We start from the raw sequence: 25,201 nt of genomic DNA, 5'->3' as shown, positions 1-25,201 counted from the left end.
AGTCGACCATTAGGATCAGGGCTAATTAGGGAGGCCACCGCTCCCCTGGGCATGGTGACGCAGGGGGGTCACAAGGAGAGAATCAGTATCTTTCTCATTGACTCTCCTGCGTTTCCAGTGGTGCTAGGCCTACCCTGGTTAGCCTGTCATGACCTCACTGTTTCATGGCAACGGAGGGCTCTCACGGGGTGGTCACGAGAGGGCTCGGGGAGATGTTTAGGGGTTTCCGTTGGTGCTACTATGGTGGAAAGTCCAGACCAGGTCTCCACCGTGCGCATTCCCCCTGAATATGCCGATTTGGCTCTCGCCTTCTCCAAAAATAAGGCGACTCAATTACCACCCCATCGACAGGGGGGATGGGGCGATAAATCTCCTGGTAGAAGCTGCACTTCCCAGGAGTCACGTGTATCCCCTGTCACAGGCGGAGACTGCGGCTATGGAAACATATGTCTGCCACTCCAGGGCAGAGAGGGGAATTAAAGGTCTATTTGTGGGTGGTGTTATCAGGGAGATGTACATTTTTTTACACTCAACTCTTCAACCCTATCTGACCTTGTGGTACAGTCAGTCTATATGGACAATAGCCAATATCCAGGCCTGAGTGAAAACAAGATAAATACAGTAGTGACAATGGATTAGACCTGACCATATGTGACCGACCGCCTTGATTCGGTCTTATGTAGCAAAATTTGAAATTGTGTTTTTTACATTGGATAAAAGCAAAGACACAGAGCTACAAAATGGTATATCATTTGAGGAACAATGGGAAAGCAATTATTTTTCTTTTTGACCCCCCTTTTCTTCCCAATTTCATGGTTTCCAGTTGTTAGTGGTTACTGTCTTGTCGCTACAACTCCGACACGGATTCAGGAGAGGCGAAGGTCTAGAGCCATGTGTCCTCCGAAACACAACCCAACCAAGCCGCACTGCTTCTTAACACAGCGCGCATCCAACCTGGAAGCCAGCCGCACCAATGTGTCAGAGGAAACACTGTACACCTAGTGACATGTGCACTGCGCCCGGCCAAACCCTCCCTAACCCAGACGACGCTAGGCCAATTGTGCACCGCCCCATGGGCCTCCCGGTCACGGCCGGCTGCGACAGAGCCTGGGCTCGAACCCAGAGTCTCTGGTGGCACAGAGACCCCTGCACCACCCGGGAGAAAGCAATTCTGCTTTGAAAGTTGAGAAACTTGTAACCTCTCGTTTGAGAAAATGTCCTTTGAATAATTTAGGGCCTACTGGAGAGCTCTCCTTTGTCTACACCCATTCAGCATCGTTCACACCCTCTCAGCATAGCCCCCACCCAAACTCTGACCTAGCCCCCACCCAAAGTCTGACCAGCAGAGCTGGTTAGGCTGTTTTCATGTTATCCCGGAGCGTTGATGACTAACTGTGCTGCTAGCAACAATTTAAATACGCTTTTTTTGCCAACGTTTACTGACACCGGTCATATATTCATCGGGTTGTTGAGTGTATGTATATTCATCAGTTATTCTGCGCTCTGGCACACTCAGACGAGAGTCCTTTGAATTCGGAGTAGGTGGCCAGACTGAATTTACAAACGCACCCGAAATGGTTACTTGCATAGTGGAGTCCTTTGTAGGTAGCTAGCTAAACAATGAACCATAATCCCAACTCATGACGTTACTACCCTGCATGAATCTGCGGGTACCTAACCAACCAGGTTCAATGTTAGCTAGCTAACATTAGGCTATAACTATCAATGCAACTGGCTCTGAGATACGAATAATTAGATTATACACATAACGTGTATAATACACGTAACACGTAAGATTATACACGTAGCGAGCCAGCCAGCTAACGTTAGCTACAGTAGCTAACAGTAACACTAAAACCACTTTCTGTCAAAATTAGAAACGTGGCTAAACCAACTGGGCTCATAATTTAACAATTGTATTAATATTTACAGATGGCATACAAGTTTGTTATTCAGGCACATGAAAGTTTGAGAAGGCATTTCTGCCAAAAAAACGCATTTTGATTTAAAAAAAGTTTACGTTTAAACGGCTCTCTTGTGAAGTAGTGACCAGCGACATACGCCTAGTTTCCTGAAACAGGTCACACATGCTGAGTTTACTACATGCAGAGAGAGCGTCAACTGAAAGAGAGGAGGGACTTGTGCTTTGTTTAATGGTTTGGTATAGTTGAATTAACATAACAGAAATGTTCATTATGAATTATAGCAGCAATTGACTGTAAAGCCATAACACAGTACTTAACCTTTACTGCCCTTTACTGCCCGTATCTCACAGAGAAAATTCTGCAATCTGCACACTGCCAATTTCCAATCGATGGACCTCAACAAGGCATGGCGTTGAGACTAGATGACCCCTAACACCAGCACCAGCACCAGTGACATAACACTACAGTAGTAGAGGATGGTCAGTGTAGCCATTTCAGTGAACTACTGCTGCAGGTGATTTTGTACATCACTGCTCAGGCCGGACTAACAGTGACAGCCCCGGGGGTTGGTGCTGATACAGCACATTCTGAAATGAAGGCTGTGTGTGTGTGTGTGTGTGTCCGTGCTAGCGTGCGTGTGTGTGTCCGTGCGAGTGTGCGTGCGTGCGTGTGTCCGTGCGAGTGTGTGTGTGTGTGTGTGTGTGTCCGTGCTAGCGTGCGTGTGTCTGTGCGAGCGTGCGTGCGTGCGTGTGTCCGTGCGAGCGTGTGTGTGTGTGTGTGTGTGTGCGTGTGCTCACGTGCGAAGGATAAGGTTTGACGAGAGAAGTGCAGTCAGTGGGACAAGAGACTGAGTTTCCCAAGGTTCCTTGAGGATGGAGATTTCCATACCCTGTCACAATTTACATGCTTGTCACTACACCAGCTGGGGACCAAATCCTTTCACACAGCCCGCCAAGCTGATGTTGGCTGGAGAGATCTGACAGTTTCTTTATCAACATCCCTGACCACTTGATCTGTCATTTCCTATGACAACATGCCAGGCCAGCAACCATGCCATACCACTCAATGCCTTGCCTTACTAATGCCAAACAAAACTATACTCAAATCCCAGGCTGCCTGTTAACTGCTATCAATGTCAGTGCGGTTAAAAAGTGCCATGTCATCACAGCATCATCCCGCATGGCTGATGTGAATGGAAACATTTAATAGCAGGCTATTGGCAGCCACTGTTGTGCTTTTAACACTTTTGTAATTACTACACCAGAAGGGTTGGGCCACTGATGGAGACAGCTCTCTCTGACAAAGCAGTTTAAACAATCACATCAGATACAGTACTTACGAACTTATCTTCTGCGTCTTGTGTGTGTGCGTGTGTGCGCAACTTAGTGTATGTGAACTTCTGACCCACTGGAATTGTGATACAGTGAAATAATCTGTCTGTAAACAATTGTTGGAAAAATGACTTGTATCATGTACAAAGTAGATGTCCTAACTGACTTGCTTAAACTATAGTCTGTTAACAAGAAATTTGTGGAGTGGTTGAAAAACTAGTTTTAATGACTCAATCCTAAGTAAACTTCCAACTTCAACTGTATATAGATATATATATATCTATTACACTACCTTTCAAAAGTTTGGGGTCACTTAGAAATCTCTTTGTCTTTGAAATAAAAGCACATTTTTGTCCAACATCTAATTGATCAGAAATACAATGTAGACATTGTTAATGTTGTAAATGACTATTGTAGCTGGAAACGGCTGATATTTAATTGAATATCTACATAGGCGCACAGAGGCCCATTATCAGCAACCATCACTCCTGTGTTCCAATGGCATGTTGTGTTAGTTCATCCAAGTTTATCATTTTAAAAGGCTAATTGACATGAAAACCCTTATGCAATTATGTTGTTCTGATTAAAGAAGCAATAAAACTGGCCTTCTATTGACTAGTTGAGTGAATGGAGCATCAGCATTCGTGGATTTGATTACAGGCATTGCATGTATGTGGACATCTGCCCATCGAACATCATATTCCAAAATCATGGGCATTAATATGCTGCTATAACAGCCTCCACTTTTCTGGGAAGGCTTTCCATTAGATGTTGGAACATTGCTGCCCGGAGTTGCTTCCATTTAACCACAAGAGCATTGGGCACTGATGTTGGGCGATTAGGCCTGGCTCGCAGTCGGCGTTCCAATTCCAATTAATCTCAGTCGGCTTTCCTATTCATCCCATAGGGGTTGAGGTCAGGGCACTGTGCATGCCAGTCAAGTTCTTCCACACCGATCTCAACAAATTTCTGTATGGAACTTGCTTTGTGCACAGAGCATTGTCATGCTGAAACAGGAAAGGGCCTTCCCCAAACTGTTGCCACAAAGTTGGAAGCACAGAATAGTCTAGAATGTCATTGTATGCTGTAGCGTTAAGATTCTCCTGACATCCGCCAAAACCAGATTCATCCGTCGGACTGCCAAATGGTGAAGCATGATTCATCACTCCAGCCGACGCTTGGCATTGCGTATGGTGATCGTAGGCTTGTGTGCAGCTGCTCTGCAATGGAAAGCCATTTCTTGAAGCTCCCGACGAACAGTTCTTGTGCTGACACTGCTTGAAGAGGCAGTTTGGAACTCGGTTGAGAGTGTAGCAAGTGAGGATTTCACATTTCACATTTCAGCGCTCTGCGGTCCCATTATGTGAGCTTGTGTAGCCTACTACCTCGCAGCTGAGACGTTGTTGTTCCTAGACGTTTCCACTTCACAATAACAGCACTTACAGTTGACTGGGGCAGCTCTAGCAGGGCAGAAATTTAACGAACGGACTTGTTGAAATGTGCCACGCTGAACCGACTTATGACGGTGCCACGTTGAAAGTTACCGAGCACTTCAGTACTGGCCATTCTACAGCTGTTTGTCTATGGAGATTGCATGGCTGTGTGCTCGATTTTATACACCTGTCAGCAACGGGTGTGGTTGAAATAGCCGAATCCACTAACTCGAAGGGGTATCCACATACCTTAGGCTATGTACATGTAGTGTATATTCAGCATGACATTCATGTGAGCATTACAATATGATTAAACCCAAAAGTAATGTGAAATGCACTCATAACTTGGCTATTATATTTAGACTCATTTGCGTTTTTCTGGGCTTGCTAAAAGTAGCCAGACAGCAGCCCTGGGTGGAGCATTGCAACAGGGAGTTTAAATGCACCCTGGGAATGTTAGTATGCTGTGTAGGATTTATTGTATTTCATTGCCGGTGTCAAATCAAATCAAATTGTATTAGTTGCTTATGTACACAGGTTTGCAGATGTTATCGCAGGTGCAGCGAAATGCGTGTGTTTCTATCTCCAACAGTGCAGTTATGCCTAGCAATAAAAAAAATTACAAAAATACAACACATCATCCAAAAAATGTAGAAATTAAGAAATATCTGAACAAACAATGTCAGAGACCAGACTATAAATATATATATACATATCATGTATATAAATATATATACATATAATGGTGTGTTTTGTATGTAAACATTATTAAAGTGACCAGTATTCAATGACTATGTACTGTACATAGGGCAGCAGTCTCTAAGGTTCAGGGTAGAGAACCAGGTGGTAGACAGCTAGAACATTTACTAAGGCTAGTGGTGACTGTTTAACAGTCTGATGGCCTGGAGATAAAAGCTCTCACTCTTGGTCCCAGCTTTGATGCACCTGTACTCTCTGCCTTTTAGATAGTAGCTGGGTGAACAGGCCTTGGCTCGGTTGGCTGAGGTCCTTGATGATCTTCTTGGCCTTCCTGTGACTTCAGGGTGCTGTAGATGTTCTGGAGGTCAGGTCATCCCCCAGTGGGCTGACCGCACTACCCTCTGGAGTGCCCTGCAGTTGGATCTATAGATGCAATTGCCGTACAAGGCAGTGATACAGCCCGACAGAATGACTCTCAATTGTGCATCTGTAGAACTTTGCAGGTCTCTTTTGCCAAGCTGAATTTCTATTATTTTTTCATTTGTTCAAATTTTTTTTGCACTACAGAAAACAAGTGATATACAACAATACAGATAGATGTGGTTGGAAGGCCAAGGGCTTATATGAAAACCACACCACAAAAAAAACAATATACAATAGAAGTACAAAAAAAGGATTGTTGAAACAGATAAGTAAACCTACTAATTATAAATATATATAAATGAATTGATCAGTAATCACATAAAACAATTATAATGTTTGTTTTGTTTAAGTGTGTGTGTGCGCGCGCCCGCGTGAGAGTTAGGCTATATGGAGGAGATTACTGAGTAGTTTGGTTCATCAGGCTGACCCCCAGTCTTCGCTTGAAGTTATTGAGGGATGATGATTTTTGGCAATGTGAATATAAGAATTCTAGAGTATGGTACCTCAATATCTGATTGAGAATTGACTATGTGAGGTGGGGCAGTGGGGAGGGTGAAGGTTATCGCAATGTCTTGTGTTATATAGATAGATGTCAGAATTGACCTGGAAGAATCCATTGAAGGGTTTAGGTAAACTGTCAGGGAGGTATGAATATCTGTAGATGGAAAGAGCATAATTGACCAACATGAATGTCATAAATAGACAAGATATTATGTTTCTTAAACAAAGGTGCAGATGGGAAACAGGTAATTAGAGGAGGTGGCTAGTCTTGCAATTGTATTTTGTATGATTTGTAATTTATGTAGGTAGGAGGCATATGTACCAACCCAGATAATATTACAGTAAATGAGACATGGGCCAATTAATCTATAGTATAGAGTTAGGAAGCAAGCCTGATGAACCAAACCACTAATCTTTTTGATGATACCAACAGATGTCATTACCTTGCTACAGAAAAATGTAATATGACCTTTCCAGAATAACTTTTCATCAATTAGAACTCTTAGGAATCTATTTGATGTAACTTGTTCCATTTCATTCCCACCACCTGAGATTCTGGCTTTTAAATTATTTTATTTTTTTACAATTTTCTTATTCTTACTAGTGAATACAATCAAATGTGATGTTTTAATCTGGAACCATTCAGAAAATTTGACCATGCCTGAGTTGGCTTCATTAATTAGTGAATCGAAATTCTTATGCGATAAAATGAAATTGGTATCATCAGCAAAAACAATCGGGAGTACGGTAGAAGACAGAGCAGCAAGGTCATTGATATAGATTAGGAATAATAAAAAGGTACAATTATCGAACCCTGAGGCACATCACAGGATATCTTCGGCCAATTATATGCATAATCACGAATACATCTAATACATCTAAAAATATGCCAAGAGCATATTCATTGTTGTTCAGGATTGTAAAGACTTAATTCACAAGTTGAAATAGAGCCTTGTCTGTGGAGTAGTTTTTACAAAAAACATGTTGGTGCTCATATAGAATAGTGTCAATTGAAATGTTTCAACATCCTCTTATACACCAATTTTTTCTACGATTTTAGAAAAACATGGTAGTACAGATATTGGGCAATACTTTGTAAAAGATCTGGGATCCACAGATTTATAGAGGGGGATAACTTTGATAATTTTCTAATATTTAGGAACAATACCAGTTTGCATTGATTCGGTAAGGATATACAGTATGTTAGCGGCTTAGTATTCGAGGAAGACATTGATTTCCCCATAGAAGCACCAATCTCATCATGATCTGCTCCTGAAATCTTTAAGTTACCAATTACCTCCATCCATCAAGAGTATCAAACTGATACAGAGAAGGGAAATGTCCCTTAATGTAATCCAGGGAATTTCCATCAGTTTTCTCTATTTTCTTTGACAGAGAGGAACCCACGTTCAATTAAATTCACATGAAATAACATGAGGATCAATATAGGTCTTATTTTCAACAATACATTTTTGTTATGTTGATTGATTTTCAAAGTTGACTTTATATTGAAAAATATATTTTGGGGGATATTTGAAGTAGGTGAGCAAATTTGTTCTTTTCAGAATTCAGGGGAGAGGGATTTGTAAGAAACTTATTACACAACTTTTAAAAATGTCTTTAGACCGCTTGTAAACCAAGGTTTCCAGAAGCCATCTGCTGCTCTCTTACATGTTTAACTAAGGGAAAGCGGTGGTGTAATACAGAATTGAAAGATGTGAGAAAAGTCTGGTAAGCAGACTCCACATTGGGTCAGGGAGATGGTCTGATGGTCTTAGTGACAACCAGTGGCGACTCGCATTTTTAGCAAAATAAATACATTTTATTTGGGCTTGCCTGTTTTGCATGTTATTTTGGCATTAATATGTGTCAAATATCAGTTTGCAAAGCCACATACAAACACGGTCTCTTTTGTGTTTTCTTGAGTAAGGCAGCTCCACAATGCAGGTGTTTCAGCCTAGCTAAATGCTTTCTGAGGTGGTGGGGTAAGCCAAGCCAGCAGAAAATACGGAGCGTTGCGCCTTGATTGGCTCAGTGTTCTGTCACTCGTGGGGACACCACATCACCGCCAAGTCTAAGGGTAGAGCTCGAAAAGTCAAGCCCCTTGGGTGCTGCCATAGAGTTACATTAGAAGTGCCCATCCAAGAAGTCTCAAGGTCATCGGCCATAGATAAAAGTACGTCAAATCACGTTATATGTACAGTAACTTTGATTGGACTGATCACGTCAACATCATACTTTCAAAATCTTAGCCAGCAGTCATCATCATGAATCAAGTCGACAATCTACTGGCAAATCCTTTTTAATCCTTGTCATATGAAGAGAAATTATAGATAAAATGTATCAGTGTTCATCAGCCATTGGACATAAACATTACACAACAAGTTGGAAATTGCAAATTCAACAATGAGTGGCTAACAAAGGAATCAGTGGCTAACTACAAGCATTCCAAAGCAATCACTAGCCTGCTATTCAGTGGAGTGGCTGTGTGGTTCCAAGTCTAAGACTAAGGGTCTCTTTTCCAGGATAAAAATTATAAACATTTAACATTGGTCATGCTGTCAATGAAGCATGATTTGTGCCACGCTCAAAACAACTGTTAACTCGTAACTGCAAAATCCAGCTTTAGTGAGTTTAAGACACCTGGGAACTCGGGAAAAACGAGCTACGACTGGGAAAATACGCAGTGAACTTTCATCCAACTCGGAATTGTAAATATTTTCAAGTGAGCACAGCACAACAAGTTGAGTCCAAAAATGTATTGTATTCTGCTGCATAAATGATGTAATATTCCAGTGAGATATGTATACAGTAACAAAGAAAGCAATACTAAGTGTATGTTGTGTAGTAAGCTGTTAGTAGCCCATGTGCCTCACCCTAATAATCTGATCTATTTTCACCTCTTAATTTCGCCTACTGTTCTGACTTGGTGGTGCACATGTAGCCTATAACCTGTTTTGAGAAATGTAACCATTGCATATTGTAAGAGCTTTCATTGTCTGCTTTTATACCCCCTTTATTTATCCTACTGTTCTGACTTGGTGTACAGGGGGAACACTGTAATAACAGCCCATGTTCTGAATTATGTTGCTGTACAATGTGCTGAACAAATAGTTATAATGACTATGTCCGTCCTAGCTCCCTCTAATGTCTTAATCAAAATTATGGATAGCCCCTTATCCGCTTGTCGTCCCCTTATGCCATAGTTTGTACATCTCAATTGTCAGTAGAAACCACATTTGTTAAAGCAAGTCAGCCAAATTAGCTATATATTTTTCTAACGGCTGAATTTAACTAGGCAAGTCAGTTAAGAACAAGTTCTTATTTACAATGACATCCTCCTGGGAAGAGTAGGTAACCTGCCTTTTTCAGGGGCAGAACAACATATTTTTACCTTGTTCGTTCAGGGATTCGATCCGGCAACCTTTCGGGTACTGGCCTAACGCTCTAACCACTAGGCTACCTGCCGCACCCTGAATGAACTGTTTCGCTGCCAGACAAGGCTCCGCTGATAGCCAGGTGTATCAGTGGTATAGTGCAATTAATGTATTGTTTAGTGTTGTGTTGCATCCCACTTCTCTTTTTTGCCCCAGCAAGATTTACATGCTAAAATCGCCACTGGTGACAACAGAGCTAGATATGGGGGAGGTTTTAGTGGGTGGAATATAAGGACAATTGAAGGTTAACAAAGTTGCAGCTAGAGTATGCTTAACAGTGCAAATATTATGGTACAGCTATATGGACACTTAAACATCATGGTGCTTTTTAATGGTATGTTTACAAACATTGGTTTTGGTAAGTATATTTGAAACTTTATTATGGTAAGTGGGGAAACAAGTATAGCCAGTTACAATTGAAATGGCTTAGCAGATCATTTCTTTAAATCAATTTTTCCCTGGCTAAGATAATATAATATATATTGTTTACAGGAAACTCACTCTACAAATATAGATGAGGTTGGGTGGAAAAAGGACTTGGAGGAGAAATATATTTTGTCATGGGCAAAGAAACTCAAAAGGGGTGATTATACTAATTACTAAAACATTTGATCCGATTGTGCAAACTGTGCAAACAGATCCTCAATGAAGATGGATTCTTTAAAATATGCTATTGGACCAAAAACAGATCTGGCTAATTAATCTATATGGGCCAAATATTGATGATCCACACTTCGAATATATATTTTATATTTTATTATGGTGGAAGATTATAATACAGTTTTAAGTACCTCAATGGATCGTAAAGGAAATAACACTAAACTTTCACCCTCAAGCACTTAAGGAGATCACGAATATCATGGATACATTAGAACTAGTGGATAAATGGAGGCTGAAAACCCCTGAACTAGCGAGATATACTGTACATGGAGGAGGCTTAATTAAACTAGCCATCTTGATTACTTCCTAATCAAAGCCTATAGGATGACAATTTTTAGGTAACCCCTTGAAGTTCTTGTTGGATCTAATTGCTAGCATTTCAATGACCATAATGAATAGGTATGGAGACAACAGACAGCCTTGTTTTACTCCTCTTAAAAGCTCAATACTTTCTGAGAAGTAACCATTTACTATTTTACATCTGGGGTTGCTGTACATAACTTTACCCCATTGTATAAGAGATTCACAGAAATTAAAGTAATCCAGGCATTTATATATAAATTGTGGTGTACTTTATCAAAGGCCTTTTCAAAATCTGCTATAAAGACCAGACCTGGTATCTTTGATGTTTCATAATGTTCAATTGTTCAAGTAATTGTCGTATACTATCTCCAATATATCGTTCATGTAAAAAACCTGTCTGATCAGGATGAGCAGTATCTGGTAAAACCTTTATTCTATGTGCTATGCATTTCACAAGGATTTTACGTCACAACAATTAAGTGCAAGACGCCTACAATGTTTTAAATAGACTGGATCTTTATACTTACCACCTGGGTCTTGTAATAGTAGTAATGAAATCAGACCTTCTTGAGTACCTGAAAGTCTGCCATTTTTTAGGAGTTATTAAAACATGCTAATAATGGATCTCTGAGTAAATCAAAAATGTCTGAAATACATCTACTGGTATACCATCAAGCCCAGTTTTTTTTCCAGACTGAAAATATTTAATTGCCTCAAGTTCATCTTCTGTGAGTTGGCCTACACACAGGCCTTTCTGTACATTCTGTTAATTTTACATTACAGTTATCATTCAATCCTTACAGTTAACATCATTCAGTGGAAATGGAGGAGACTGAAAGGAAAACATATGCTTAAAATAATTGGCTTCCTCTTTCAAAATCTAATTTGATGATTCATAGATAACTCCATCATTTGTAACGACTTTCTGTAAAAAAATATACTTTTGGTAGCAGTTTGCTGTTTTCAACATTTTCCATCCAATTTGCTTTATTTTTGTAATACATTACACTTGATCGTTCTTGAATAAATACCTCCAATTATTTTTGTTTTTCCTCTAACCTATTTTTTGCCTCTATAGTACAGTTTCCATTACTGTCTACCTGTGCTGTTATTTTCTCTATTCCTTTATTAGTCTAATATCTTGACCTAAACTGCTTTTGTTTTAATGATGGGTATTGTATTGAATGGCCTCTGAAAGTCAATTTTAACGTGTCCCATACAATAAGGGGGATCTGCTGTACCTATGTTGTGCAGAAAAAAAGTCAATTATGATTTTTTTGTTGTCTTAGTTAGAAATCCAGGGGATAAAAACAAAAGTGTCAATGTATGCCGGTGACTCATGTTGCCGATGACTGATGTTTTATTTAAGTCCGCAATCTGGATACCAGCAGAGTCTCACTGAAGATCTTGATAATTTCTGTTGCCTCTCTGGACTTAAACCTAATTATGACAAGTGTACCATATTACGTATTGGATCGCTAAATACACAGTGTTTACACTACCTTGTAATTTACCAATAAAATTGGCAGATGGTGAAGTAGACATACATGGTATTCACATCTGAAAAAACATACCACAATCAATTTCAATAGAAAGTTTGCAAAAATAGATAAGATTCCGCAACCATGGAGAGGTAAGTACTTGTTTATGGAAAATCACATTGATTAACTCCTATCACAGTTTATTTACTAATGGCACTGCCTACTTCAAACGACTCGTTTTTTAAATCATATGAGTTATTTGGAACGCTAAGCCAGACAAAATGAAAGGTACCTATTTATTCATTATTACACAAACCTGTCACCATCGTTACACACACCGGCGCCTCAGACTTCATCACCTTCCTGATTACCTTCCCTATATCTGCCACTCCATTTGGTTCCCTCCCCAGGCATTATTGTTTCTGTTCATGTCTGTACGGTACCCGTGTTTCTTATATTATTCTATGTTCAATTATTTATTAAATACACTCCCTGAACTTGCTTCCCAACTCCCAGCATACATGTTACAATTATTAAGACTCATACTTTGTTGCAAATTTCATTTTTGCCTTTATACATATTACAAACTCTCATTTCTGACTAATTGATCATGAAAAGGTATCACCCACTCTTAAACAAGCCATACAAAGCTGTTACCATTTCAGTTTTATCCTTCCAGAAAAGATAGAACAAATGCTATGGTTAAACTCACATATAGTGATGAATAAAAATAAAAAATCTTAATATTTATGAATGCTATTATGGATAGAAACAGTGGAGTTATGTCACATATGCAGCTATCGAAAATGTATGTGAACGTAAGCTCAATCAAAACTTACAACCAACTTATTGCAGCATTAGCACAAAAATGTTGACAGCTACGCCATAAATGTTGCAAAATAAATGGGATGAGAATTTCGATGTACTGATTCCATGGCACATGGTTTATGACCTGGCACAAAAAAACAATACTTGATTCAACACTTTGAATTTTTCAATTATTATACAAAATTCTTGCCACCAACATAATGCTACATATATATGGGGCATACAACAATCTAATCTCTGTAAATTCTTCTGCAAAGAGACAATTACTAGATCATTTATTCTGGTATTGCCCCTATGTAGCTTGTTTCTGGACACCGGTTCAAGAATGCTTTAGAAATCACAACATGCACTGCAAATTAACCTTACAAATAGCAGTGTTGAGCGATCTGGAAAGCCATTGTCTGTCAATAAATAATATAATAATACTCGTAGGAAAGGTTTTCATCTTTAGCTCACAATCTGTGGAGACTATACGATTAGAAAGGTTCAAATTACCCTTCCGTTCAAAAGTTTGGAGTCACTTACAAATGTCCTTGTTTTCCATGAAAACATACATGAAATGAGTTGCAAAATGAATAATTTTTATTTAAATAAGTGTGCCCTTCAAACTTTGCTTTCGTCAAAGAATCCTCCATTTGCAGAAATGACAGCCCTGCAGACCTTTGGCATTCTAGTTGTCAATTGGTTGAGGTAATCTGAAGAGATTTCACCCCATGGTTCCTGAAACACCACCCAAAAGTTGGATTGGCTTGATGGGCACTTCTTACAAACCATACGGTCAAGCTGCTCCCACAACAGCTCAATTGGGTTGAGATCCGGTGACTGTGCTGGCCACTCCATTATAGACAGAATACCAGCTGACTGCTTCCTCCCTAAATAGTTATTGTGTAGATTGGAGCTGTGCTTTGGGTCATTGTCCTGTTGTAGGAGAAAATTGGCTCCAATTAAGTGTCATTGGAACCATGCCATTGGAACACAGGAGTGATGGTTGCTGATAATGGGTCTCTGTACGCCTATGTAGATATTCCACTAAAAAGCAGTTGTTTCCAGCTACAATAGTCATTTACAACATTAACAATGTCTACACTGTATTTATGATCAATTAGATGTTATTTTAATGGACAAAAAAATGAGCTTTTCTTTCAAAAACAAGGACATTTTTAAGTGACCCCAAACCTTTGAACGGTAGTGTATATGTAAAACTTCCCAGCACAATTGAAAAATATATGACACACAAACCAAACGAGGGTGGTCTATGGTGATAGGTGGGATAGGCTGAGAGGTGGTATTAAAGAGCTTATGTTTGGTAATGTATTATTATGTGATTGCTTTATATAAAAGTACCATGTATTTAAAATGTGTATGCAAAATGTGTATGTATATGTAGAAGAAAAGCTGTTAAAAATCTAGATATTTGTCTGCCGAAGAGGGGGGGTTAATACTATTAAAATACAAAACATGTAAATGGTGTGTGTGTGTACACACACAACCACACGTACACGTGTATGTCAAATCAGTTGACAATAGCAGAGTCACTTGCCATAGGCATACTTCTATTTGGGGGGGGGGGGGGGGGTGAACAACCAGCTGATCATACTTCAGGGATGTGATGTTGCCTTTATCTTCAATTAATCGTGGCAGTAGTTCCTTTCTTTTGAGGCATAACTTTTCAGAGAAGTCTTCATTGAATATGTTGGTTCCCTTCAGGCACTTGGCTCTCCTGAGAATCTCCTCCTTGTCTTTGAACCTGAGCAGTTTCACCATTGTAGATTTGGGCTGTCCATCGGGGAAGAAAGTGATATTCCTGTGCGCCCTCTCCTCTCCATCTCAATGATTTTAGGGTCCAGTATGAGTTGATCTGCCAGGAGTTTCTTGGCCTTGACTTCTGTGTCATGCCAAGTTTCAGTCTTTACGTCCTCAATTCCATTGATTAAAATGTTATTGTGCCTAAATTGGTTTTCAAGGTAGTCTCCTTTGGAAGAGTGTCAAGTGTTGCTTGGAAAATTGCGAAATCCTCAGACATGGTTTTGAATGCAGTCTGGCTGGTGACATTCGTAACCTTTAACTCCTCCACCTCCGACTGCATAAATTCCAAACTGTGTTTAAATCCCATTACATCCTTATACAGCTCATCAACCCTTTTGTTGGTATAATCCATAAAGATTTGCAGGAAGGACTTAAAGTTATTTTCCTGAAGATCTATTTGATCTTTATAAAACTATTTTTGTTCATTGAGTAGTTAATGGAGTGTACAGTAGTGCTTGGTATGTGGTCCTCTTCCGCATTGAGCTTTGCAGCATTTTTCTGTCTAGCATTTGCCATGCTACATGCTTGTTGTGAGCTAAAAGGAGTTCGCAAACAAAACCCACACCCCGTCTCCTGAAAACAAGCTCCGCCAGTGAAATGGCAAACACACACAAGCAACACACACTTGATCACACATGTACCAGTACGATAAACAGCCAAAACACCAGTCAAATATTCTTGGCAGAGACAGCGGTAGGAGCATTCGCTTACCCACAGAACGAGCACCACCCTTCTTCAGCCTTCTGAGGTTGAAGAAACGATTGGCAAACTTAGTGTGTAGACTATTACACACTTAGCTTCAAAGTGAAGCTAATTGAAGCTGGAGACTCTTACCTCCCTCACTAGCTTTAAGCACCAGCTGCCAGAGCAACTCACAGATCACCGCGCCTGTACATAGCTCATCTGTAAACAGCCCATCCAATCTACCTCATCCCCATACTGTATTTATTTATTTATCTTGCTCCTTTGCACCCCAGTATCTCAACTTGCACATTCATCTTCTGCACATCCTACCATTCCAGTGTTTAATTGCTATATTGTAATTACTTTGCCATCATGGCCTATTTATTACCTTACCTAAAACAGTTTAGATGTCAATTGTAAAATATTATTGTATGCGGTGAGTCTCAGATATGGTTTTGCATATGGGAAATTGAAGATATTCTCCTGTTATTTAATATGGTGTTTAACTGTTCTATTTGCTATTTTAGTTGTACCAGTTATCAACATATTGTTGTGACGACCCTCCCACTCTGTCTGCCGAATTCTTTCTCTTTGCTCTTGTTTTCCTTAACAGGATGTCGGTGGGCGGAGCCGGGAGGGTCGTCAGTGAAATGGGACACACAAGGATAAACGCACCTCTTCCCCATTCATTGAGAAGACTCTCTCCATGCAGACACAGATTTTGGTTGTGGCATTTTTGTGGCGGTTTTTGGTTGTTTGCGGTTGTTTGTGTTGGCACCTTTTCAACACCCCTCATTATCACATTTATGCACGCAAACACTCACTTACACTACTGATTCCTGACTACACACACCATTGTTAATTATATTTAGTTTACTTTAGTTAAATATATTTTGTTATTCCCTATCTCCACGTTGGCGCCTTATTTGTTACGTGCTTTGAGCCGGTTCGTGACATTGTTCAATGTTTAATAAAATAATGCCCAGTGGTTATTCTGGGATTTTAGCTAATACGCTTTTTTTTTGCTGTGGTATTGTTTCTGTATCAAGTATTCGTTTTGGTGTTTAGTATCGTTTCGGTATCATGATACTAAACCTGTTATCGGTATCAAAGTAAAAAATTCTGGTATCGTAATAACACTAAACAAACGTATTATAATGCTTGCAGAGTTTGAATCGGAGATTCCTGGGCCTTAGAGACATCTCTAACGCACAGATAGTGGGGCAGGTTACACCTTGCCCCACCACGTGGTCGAGCACACAGCAGCACTTTGAGACAATACAACCTGAGTATTATTATGTGAAATATTGAAATAAACAATTATGTGTGTGCATGTGTGTTAGATAGAGGGGGGGGGGGGGGGGGTTATGTTGTACTAGACTGTGAGGGTCAAGCATGTGAGGGTCATTTAGAATGTGTGCAGGTGTTTTTGTAATGAGCATTACCAATACAATAAAATTACATACCACTACCCCTCACTAGGCTATAGCACAACTGAGCCCTATACAGTAGTAAGGCATTAATTGCCACAATAAATACTGCAAAAGCAGTCAAATAAATAGAGGGAGGTTTAGCAAGTTAAGTTTCCTTGACCAGAATAACGGTTCAAAACCTCTCTCACCTTGTTTACAAATGTGTAACAAACAGTATGACACAGTGTAACAATAAGTGGTAGGTTACTTACCATTTTTGTTCATGGCAGAGCTGGCATTCGAAAAGTGATATCCCCAAACTATTATTAGGTTACTGTATAAATACAGTTGTCATATGCACCATTTCATGCTGTGTAGAAGGTGGAAGATACAACTAAGAATGTCCTTTCAAATTCAACCGTAGAGGAAACAAACCACTTTAGAGCAAGGCTGAATGAAATGTGTCATTTGTCTCAGTTTAGGGCAGCTCTCAACTCCTCAGCCTCTGCTCAGCTCTGTCCTGTCCAGAGTGTCTGTCCTCGCTGCAGGGTGAATAATAAACCTGTGAAACCTGATTGGAACGACGGGGTGTGTTGAGAAGCAGATTACAACAGAGCCGCGGTAAAGACTGTTAATTGGTTGAGGATTTCACTAAATCCGGATTGAAATTGCTGTGCAGAAGGCTACTACAGAGCTGCTCTGTCTTGTTTCATCCTTTCCGCATCCTTTCTTCCGGGGAATACAATAGAGCGGCTGCGCTTTTGAGGGTAGCCTACTTGAACATCGTTGGTGTCAACGCGCTTCGGTAAAGAGGAGATGCTTTCGCGATGAGAGAGCTCGACTGGATCTGAGCGCGGTGGCGGTGTGAGCAGCAGTGACATGGCACACGAGCGCCGAACAGTGTTCACACATGTTTTTTACTCAACAACTCACTCTGAGAGGAACATGGGGCAGGCTCGGTTTCATTGGCAGTCGGCCTACACGTGAGTGAGCACATGACATAGAAACAACGGAATTAGTCCGTATTAAAACAATTGTAAATGTTTTCGTTTTCTATTCTCAGAGCTAGTAAATACATAGGCTAATGTAGCCTATATTTAGCCTTAGGATACACACAGGTTTCAACTCCTAGCCATCTTTGTGACTAAAAACAGAAGTATAAAGATAGTTTGTTGTAAAACGTCTTCTCTTTTTAATTTTAGTCATAAATGTGACTACTGAACTACACGATTTTGGAAATGTACATTAGTCTGACAATTTTATTATTTTCATTATTTCAAGAATCATGTGCACGACTTGGGCTTTGCTTATGACTAGAAGGATTATAACCAACACAGCCTAATCATAGCCTAGTCATTGCAAATGATTGAATCCCCTGATTTATGAGATGTCATTGTGCTCTGTTATGCATTTACTGACATGGTAATTTAGATACCTGCGCATCAATGCCCACAAACTCCGGAAAGTGTTCTGTTGCAAAGCCACATATCGACACTAACAGTAACAGAAAATAAGTGAGTGTCATAGGCAAATTCCAAATCAATCCACTCTCATTAGTTGATCTCCCTATTAATATTAATATTAATACACTGAATCATGACGGTTTTACATCCAGAGGGGGTCAGTGTTGATCAAGATGAAACTCTAATACTGGACTGGAGTGTACAAGACTGCATCACAATTCTCCAACCTTTGCCCAAAGTGTGCCCTTGCACACTTCCCATCATAGATTTACCAATGGTGAAAACTCCCTCCAGGCACTGCTTACACCAATGCAATGTTTTTAAATCTATGACTGGCAGTGTGCAAGTGCACACTTTAGGAGAAGGGTGGATAATTAGGATGCTATCACTGTCTGCTGTACGGTATGGAATAAACATTGTCTGGACCCAACACTGTCTGTGTGAGCAGTATTGATGAGTCTTAGGTCAAGCTAATAAAAACTGCACCAACAATAGTTTGGAAGGATATCAACTCCTACAAGAGTAGCAAGTTTATTGCACTTTGAGATTATTCTGTATAATGAAAAGCACTTTACAAAGCACTTTACATAAGTTACCGTTGGTATTGTCTTGCTTGGGCAATTGAATTTAAGTGCTGTCACTCTACCCACTAGCCTACTTAATCTTTGCTGTTTGAACTGTCTAATGTAGGGTACCCTGCATGCACAACACATGTAGAATTCCTAGTCTCCTACCCACATGATCATGTGCCATCGCAATCTTTGCATCTGTCTCCCCCACTACATTGACTCTGCTTCTTCGACCCTACTCTCCTCCCTTTCCGCATCCTTTGACTTTCACTATCCCCTTTCCTCCTGGTCGGCTCAGCCCTCTCCTCCCACTCTGTGGCTGAGTGACTCACTGCGTGCTGACAGAACAGGGCTCGCGGGGCAGCTGAGCGGAAATGAATAAACTCAACCTATCATCCTTTCACTCCCTCCTCTCTACCTTCTCTTCCTCTGTATCTGCTGCTAAAGACACTTTCTATCACTCTAAACGTCAAGCCTCTGCCTCCAACCCATTGAAACTCTTCCCCACCTTCTCCTCACTCTTTAATCCTCCACCTCCTACCCCTTCCTCCTCTCTCTCTGCGGATGACTTTGTCATTCACTTAGCCTACTGAGTCCAATGGTCCCACTCACACATACATTACGTAGGCCAAAAGTATGTGGACACATTCTCCTGGCATCCGCCAAACCCAAATTAATCCGTCAGACTGCCAGATGGTGCAGCATGGTTCATCACTCCAGAGAACGCGTTAGCACTGCTCCAGAGTCTAATGGTGGCAAGCTTTACACCACTCCAGCCGGCGCTTTGCATTGCACATGTTGATCTTAGGCTTGTGTGCAGGCTGCTCGGCCATAGAAACCCACTTCATGAAGCTCCCGGCGAGCAGTTCTTGTGCTGTTTTTGCTTCCAGAGGCAGTTTGGAACTCGGTAGTGAATGTTGAGACCAAGGACAGACGTTTTTTTACCTGCTATAGGCTTCAGCACTCGGCGGTCCCATTCTGTGAGCTTGTGTGGCCTACCACTTCATGACTCAGTCGTTCCACTTCACAATAACAGCAATTACATCTGACTTGTTGGAAAGGTGGATTCCTATGACGGTGCCACGTTGAAAGTCACTGAGCTCTTCAGGAAGGCTATTTTTCTGCCAATGTTGTCTATGGAGATTGCATGACTGTGTTCTCAATTTTATACACCTGTCAGCAACTGGTGTGGCTGAAATAGCTGAATCCACTGATTTTTAGAGGTGTCCACATACTTTTGTATATACTGTATAGTGTAACTCACCTACGCCTTGATCTTTTTATCCCCTCTTTCTCCATATGAAATCCTGCGACTAATGATTTCCGTCCACCCACTTGACCCCGTCCACTCCTCCCTTCTCCAGACCATCTCTGGAGATCTTCTCCCATTCCTCACTTCCCTCATCGCTGACCACTGGCTGTGTCCCCTCTGAAATCAAGATGGCCAGAGTTGTTCCCCTCTTCAAGAAACCAACACTTGACCCCTCTGACATCAAAAACTACAGACCAGAATCCCTTCTTTCATTTCTTTCCAAAACGCCTGCTGTCTATGACTAACTCCCTCGTTTTCTCTCCCAGAACAATCTTCTTGAACCTAACCAGTTTCACAGAAGGTTTCCGATCTGCCAATACTAACGCTCTTTCCTCTGTCCTCATCCTCCTAGATCTATCTGCTGCCTTCTACACCGTGAACCATCATATCCTCCTCTCCACCCTCTCAGGGCTGAGCATCTCAGGCTCTGCACACTCCTGGATTGCATCCTACCTGGCAGGTCACTCCTACTAGGTTGCATGGAGAGGATCTGTGTCTGCACCACATGCTCTCACTATTGGTGTACGCAGGGCTCGGTTCTAGGCCCTATTCTCCTTTCTCTTTACACCAAGTCACTCGGCTTCGTCATATCCCCACATGGTCTCTCCTATCATTTGTCACGCCCTGGTCTAAGTATTTTGTGTTTTTCTTCATGTATTGGGTCAGGCCAGGGTGTGGCATGGGGTTTTTGTATTGTGGTGTGTTTTGTCTTGGGGTTTTGGTGTGTATGTATTGGGATTGTAGCTAGTGGGGTTATCTAGCAAAGTCTATGGCTGTCTGGAGTGGTTCTCAATCAGAGGCAGGTGTTTATCGTTGACTCTGATTGGGAACCATATTTAGGCAGCCATATTCTTTGAGTTTGTCGTGGGTGATTGTCCTTAGTGTCCTGATGTCCTTGGTCTGTGTTAGTTTACACAAGTATAGGCTGTTTCGGTTTTCGTTACGTTTATTGTTTTGTAGTGTTTGTGTTTAGTGTGTTTGTCATTAAACAAGAATCGTAATCTACACGCTGCATTTTGGTCCGACTCTCCTTCACACCTAGAAAACCGTAACATCATTGCTATGCGGATGACACCCAACTACTTTTCTTCTTCCACACTTCTGACACCCAGGTGGCGACATGCATCTCTGTGAGCCTGGTAGACACACAGAGATGTGAGACTGTGTCGAAGGCACACTTGTTACATCTTTTCACCAAAAGAATATACAATATCACTATTTTTGTATAACTCCTAGGTGAATGAAATCAAATTGACTATAATACATAGTCATTTCAATAGATACAGTTTGTGGAACCGGTAGGAATGTAATTTATTGGGCAAATCTTAACAGGTAATCAATGATCTATTTGTTTTCATCAGATGACCTGACCCTCTGACTGATTTGAATAACTGCAGTGAGCAGCAGCTTCCAGGAAGCACTGTACAGCTTCCAGTTGTACAGTGCTTCAACCAACGCAAGTTGAGGTTCAACCCCAAAAAAAACACACAGGTCCATGTAAGAATACGATACAGATATTTGTATCATTCTGGTGAAGGCCATAAGGGCTGAAAAACATAAATGTGTTTTTTTATTTTTTTTATCAAAAGGAATAAATGAAAGTTAACCTCTGTCTCCTGACTAACAGTGAATCAGTGTTGCATTCATACATTCATACCAACTTACTCAGGGTCGAGTGACTGTATTCTTGTCTTTACATAAAGGATGTGAGGCCTCTTTTTTTAACCAGCTGTATGACAAAGGAGATCATATAATGTGTGTTGCTGTGGGGTCTTGAGAAGGTGAGTCAGTGTGTGCCTGAGTGAGGAGACAAGGACCGCTGTTTTGCTCCTGCAATGTTCCCTTCATTTAATTGGAGGCACATTAGGTGAGAAAAACATTGTGTTCTACTGTGAAATGCACCACTGCTCTAAAGCCATCGTTTTGATCCTATTTGGCGACAAATCTCAACCCTTTTTTTCTTGCCATCACATAATGAAAGCCTATCATCCACAAAACATACTTCACAGACAGACACACATATATGCACGCACTGTCCATTCCTCCCTAAATAATAAACACAGAGCAACAGGAGTCAAACATAAGCAGTTCCTCGAACAGTAAGTGCCATGTGGAACAGTGTTGACATACACTAAAGCGAGGTCTTTTATTGTCCAGCTACTGAACAGCAGTAGCAAATAAGCCACTGAGTAAAAACGTAAGCAAAACATAAATCAACTTCGTTGCTGCTCTCTTCTTTTCTTATAGACTTGCTCTTTTATTTCTCCATAGTGGACCCTCTTTTTTTATTGATTGTATTGATTTAGTTCCACAGAAACTGCGGGAGTCTTTCATTATGATGGGAATACCACTGAGTAAGGCACTGGGGATGACAGCATCTCAGTAACCAATGGTTACCACATGGGCAGCCCAGTGAGCTTCCCTGAGAGCTGATAGATGGATAACAGTAGCAGACAGAGGGGAGAGCAGTTGGAGGGGACAGGGCGTGTTGGAGGGGAGACCTTGGTCCATGCTTAATTTACATGTATTGATTTAATATCCAACTTGAGAGGCATCATACATTTCAGCTTACAAAGACAATTCATGTTTATTTTTTGTTTTGTTTTTAACAGTACAGCGGGAAATGTAAAGAGAGAGAGACAGATAGTAGGGTCATAGACAGAGGGTTCAAACCCCCATCAGCAGGAGGCATAAATGGTCAGGAGCTTAAATAATAATGGAACACTAGTCACTTTAATAATGTTTACATACTGCTTTACTCATCTCATATGTTCTATTCGACTGTATTTTAATCTATGCCACTCCAACATTGCTCGTCCTAATATTTATATATTTCTTAATTCCATTCTTTTACTTTTAGATTTGTGTGTATTGTTGTGACTTGTTAGATACAACTGCACTGTTGGAGCTAGGAACGCAAGCATTTCGGTACACCTGCAATAACATCTCCTAAATATGTGTATGTGACCAACATTTGATTTGATTTGATTAAACCACCATACCAGACTCCGGGCACGACAAGGTATGTTAAATATTAAAACTATGTATTAATATTAATAATATTCATGTATGGTATCGTGTGGTAAAGCAGTTTGCTGATGTGAATGTTGTGTACAAAGTGTGCCATGGTGGCGGGTTGTGTTTCAGATGATTTTGTACCCAATAGAAATGAATGTTAAATAATGTATTGTGTCATTTTTGAGTCACTTTTATTGTAAATAAGAATATAATATGTTTCTAAACACTTCTACATAAATGTGGATGCTACCATGATTATGGATAATCCTGAATGAGTCGTGAATAATGATGAGTGAGAAAGTTACAGAGGGTCAAAGATCATACCCCCAAGACACGCTAACCTCCGCTGTTATTGGTAATGTGTACATTGGTTAGCATGTGTTTGGGGTATGATTCATTCAGGAGTTAAAGACAAACTCGCATTCAGGTGAAGATTTACATAGTTTTAGTACTTAAAGGGATACTGCGAGATTCTGTCATTTAATGATGCATTCAAAGCAAATAACTCTCCCTACAATCAAAGATGGGGATGTTTGATTATGCTGTGGGGTTGCTTTTATGCCTCTGGTACTGGAGGCCTTGAACGTGTGAAAGACATTATGAAATCAGGAGATTATCAAGGTGATTTGGAGTGCAATGTTCAACCTTTACATTGTTTTACAATGTTCCATCCAGAGCAATGTTCAACCCAGTGCAATGTTCAACAATGGAATGGTTCAAGAAGAGATTGGCCAGCCAAGAGTCCAGATCTGAATCAACTCAAAACCTATGGCGAGGGCTGAAAACAGCAGTTGGTGGAGGACACCCCTCAAACATGGAAGAGATAGAGAAGTTAATGCTGAAAAGTGGGACAAACTTCTAGTAGAAAGGTGCAGCAAGCTCAATGATGGCTACAAAATAATGTTTCTGCAATGTTGAAAATCCAATAACAATGTGTGGCGACCAAAAGTTTGTATTTATTTTACATTTTAAGAAGAGATAAAGAATTATTTAAGAAAAGTGCAAAGGTGCCAATATATTTGGCCGGCACTGTACATGGGATGGGAGAAGCAGCATCATGTTGCTCCTATAGTACTGTGTTACCATTGGTCTTCTTTGTGACCCAAGACCAAGCGGGGGATGACAAGCAAAGCTGCCAAAAGCTAACTTTGTATTTATTAATGCTAACAGGACACATTGCCGGTGCCCCCACCTCAGAGAATGACCTTTAATCCTCCTGTTTGACAACCAGAATCATACTGGGGAACTTGGTTGTTCCTGCTTCTATCACACCACAACAAATCCAGATACCTATCACAGAATGTGATTATTTTTTGCCTTGAAGCTTTTCTTGATCACAAGGCAAGGCTAAGTGAACAACTGAATTCTAAAATCAAACATTTTTTCTTGCAAGATTGTAAAATGTAGTTATATAAGGACCACAACATCTTGAGGGTCTCACATGCTGTTCATCTGCCAGATCGGTATCTGGTCATTGACCAAAGTCTTTGTGGGCACCATGACACACACGCACACACTCACACACACCTCAAGGCCCTTTCTCCTCACATGTTAGACATCTCTGCCTCTGCAGAATCCCATGTGTGGATGACTCAGGTCTCCACGAATGATTTTAGCAAGGATAACTAACTCATTGCTAATGAGCAGTGTAAAGAGACATTCAAAGAATGGAGAACTGTACACTGCCAGTGTTACTGTATGTAGACAGATACTGTACTGAGAAGTGAATCATAGAATTTAATTGCCTAAGAAGACAGATAAACCCTTATTTGAAGACAAAGAACACTGTAAAAGACATATTCCTTTACATTCCTCATCACTCCCATACATTAGACCAGGAAGATCCAGAAGAGGGAACATAAGTGAGCACGCATGCCAAGAACAAGCAATGCCAAAAGCAAGGACCAGCAGAGACT

General features: G+C 40.6%; 1 protein-coding gene across 3 annotated transcripts in view; it reads right to left on the bottom strand.

Moving 5' to 3' along the window:
- LOC109891851 (actin-binding LIM protein 3) overlaps positions 1-17,837 on the bottom strand; it is a 118,846-nt gene extending 101,009 nt beyond the window's left edge. For 2 of the 3 annotated variants that reach the window (XM_031826965.1, XM_031826966.1), the window contains exon 1: positions 17,196-17,837. In XM_031826965.1, the coding sequence (XP_031682825.1) occupies positions 17,196-17,208 (13 nt within the window). In that variant the 5' untranslated portion in view covers positions 17,209-17,837. The remainder of the gene's footprint in view (positions 1-17,195) is intronic. The other variant, XM_031826967.1, reaches the window with a different exon arrangement.
- Positions 17,838-25,201: the final 7,364 nt, after the last annotated feature.

The sequence above is a fragment of the Oncorhynchus kisutch genome, linkage group LG6 (assembly GCF_002021735.2).
Source record: "Oncorhynchus kisutch isolate 150728-3 linkage group LG6, Okis_V2, whole genome shotgun sequence".
Taxonomy (NCBI): domain Eukaryota; kingdom Metazoa; phylum Chordata; class Actinopteri; order Salmoniformes; family Salmonidae; genus Oncorhynchus; species Oncorhynchus kisutch.
The sequence above is the reverse complement of the archived record's forward strand: the minus strand, read 5'-3'. Positions and strand labels throughout refer to the sequence as shown.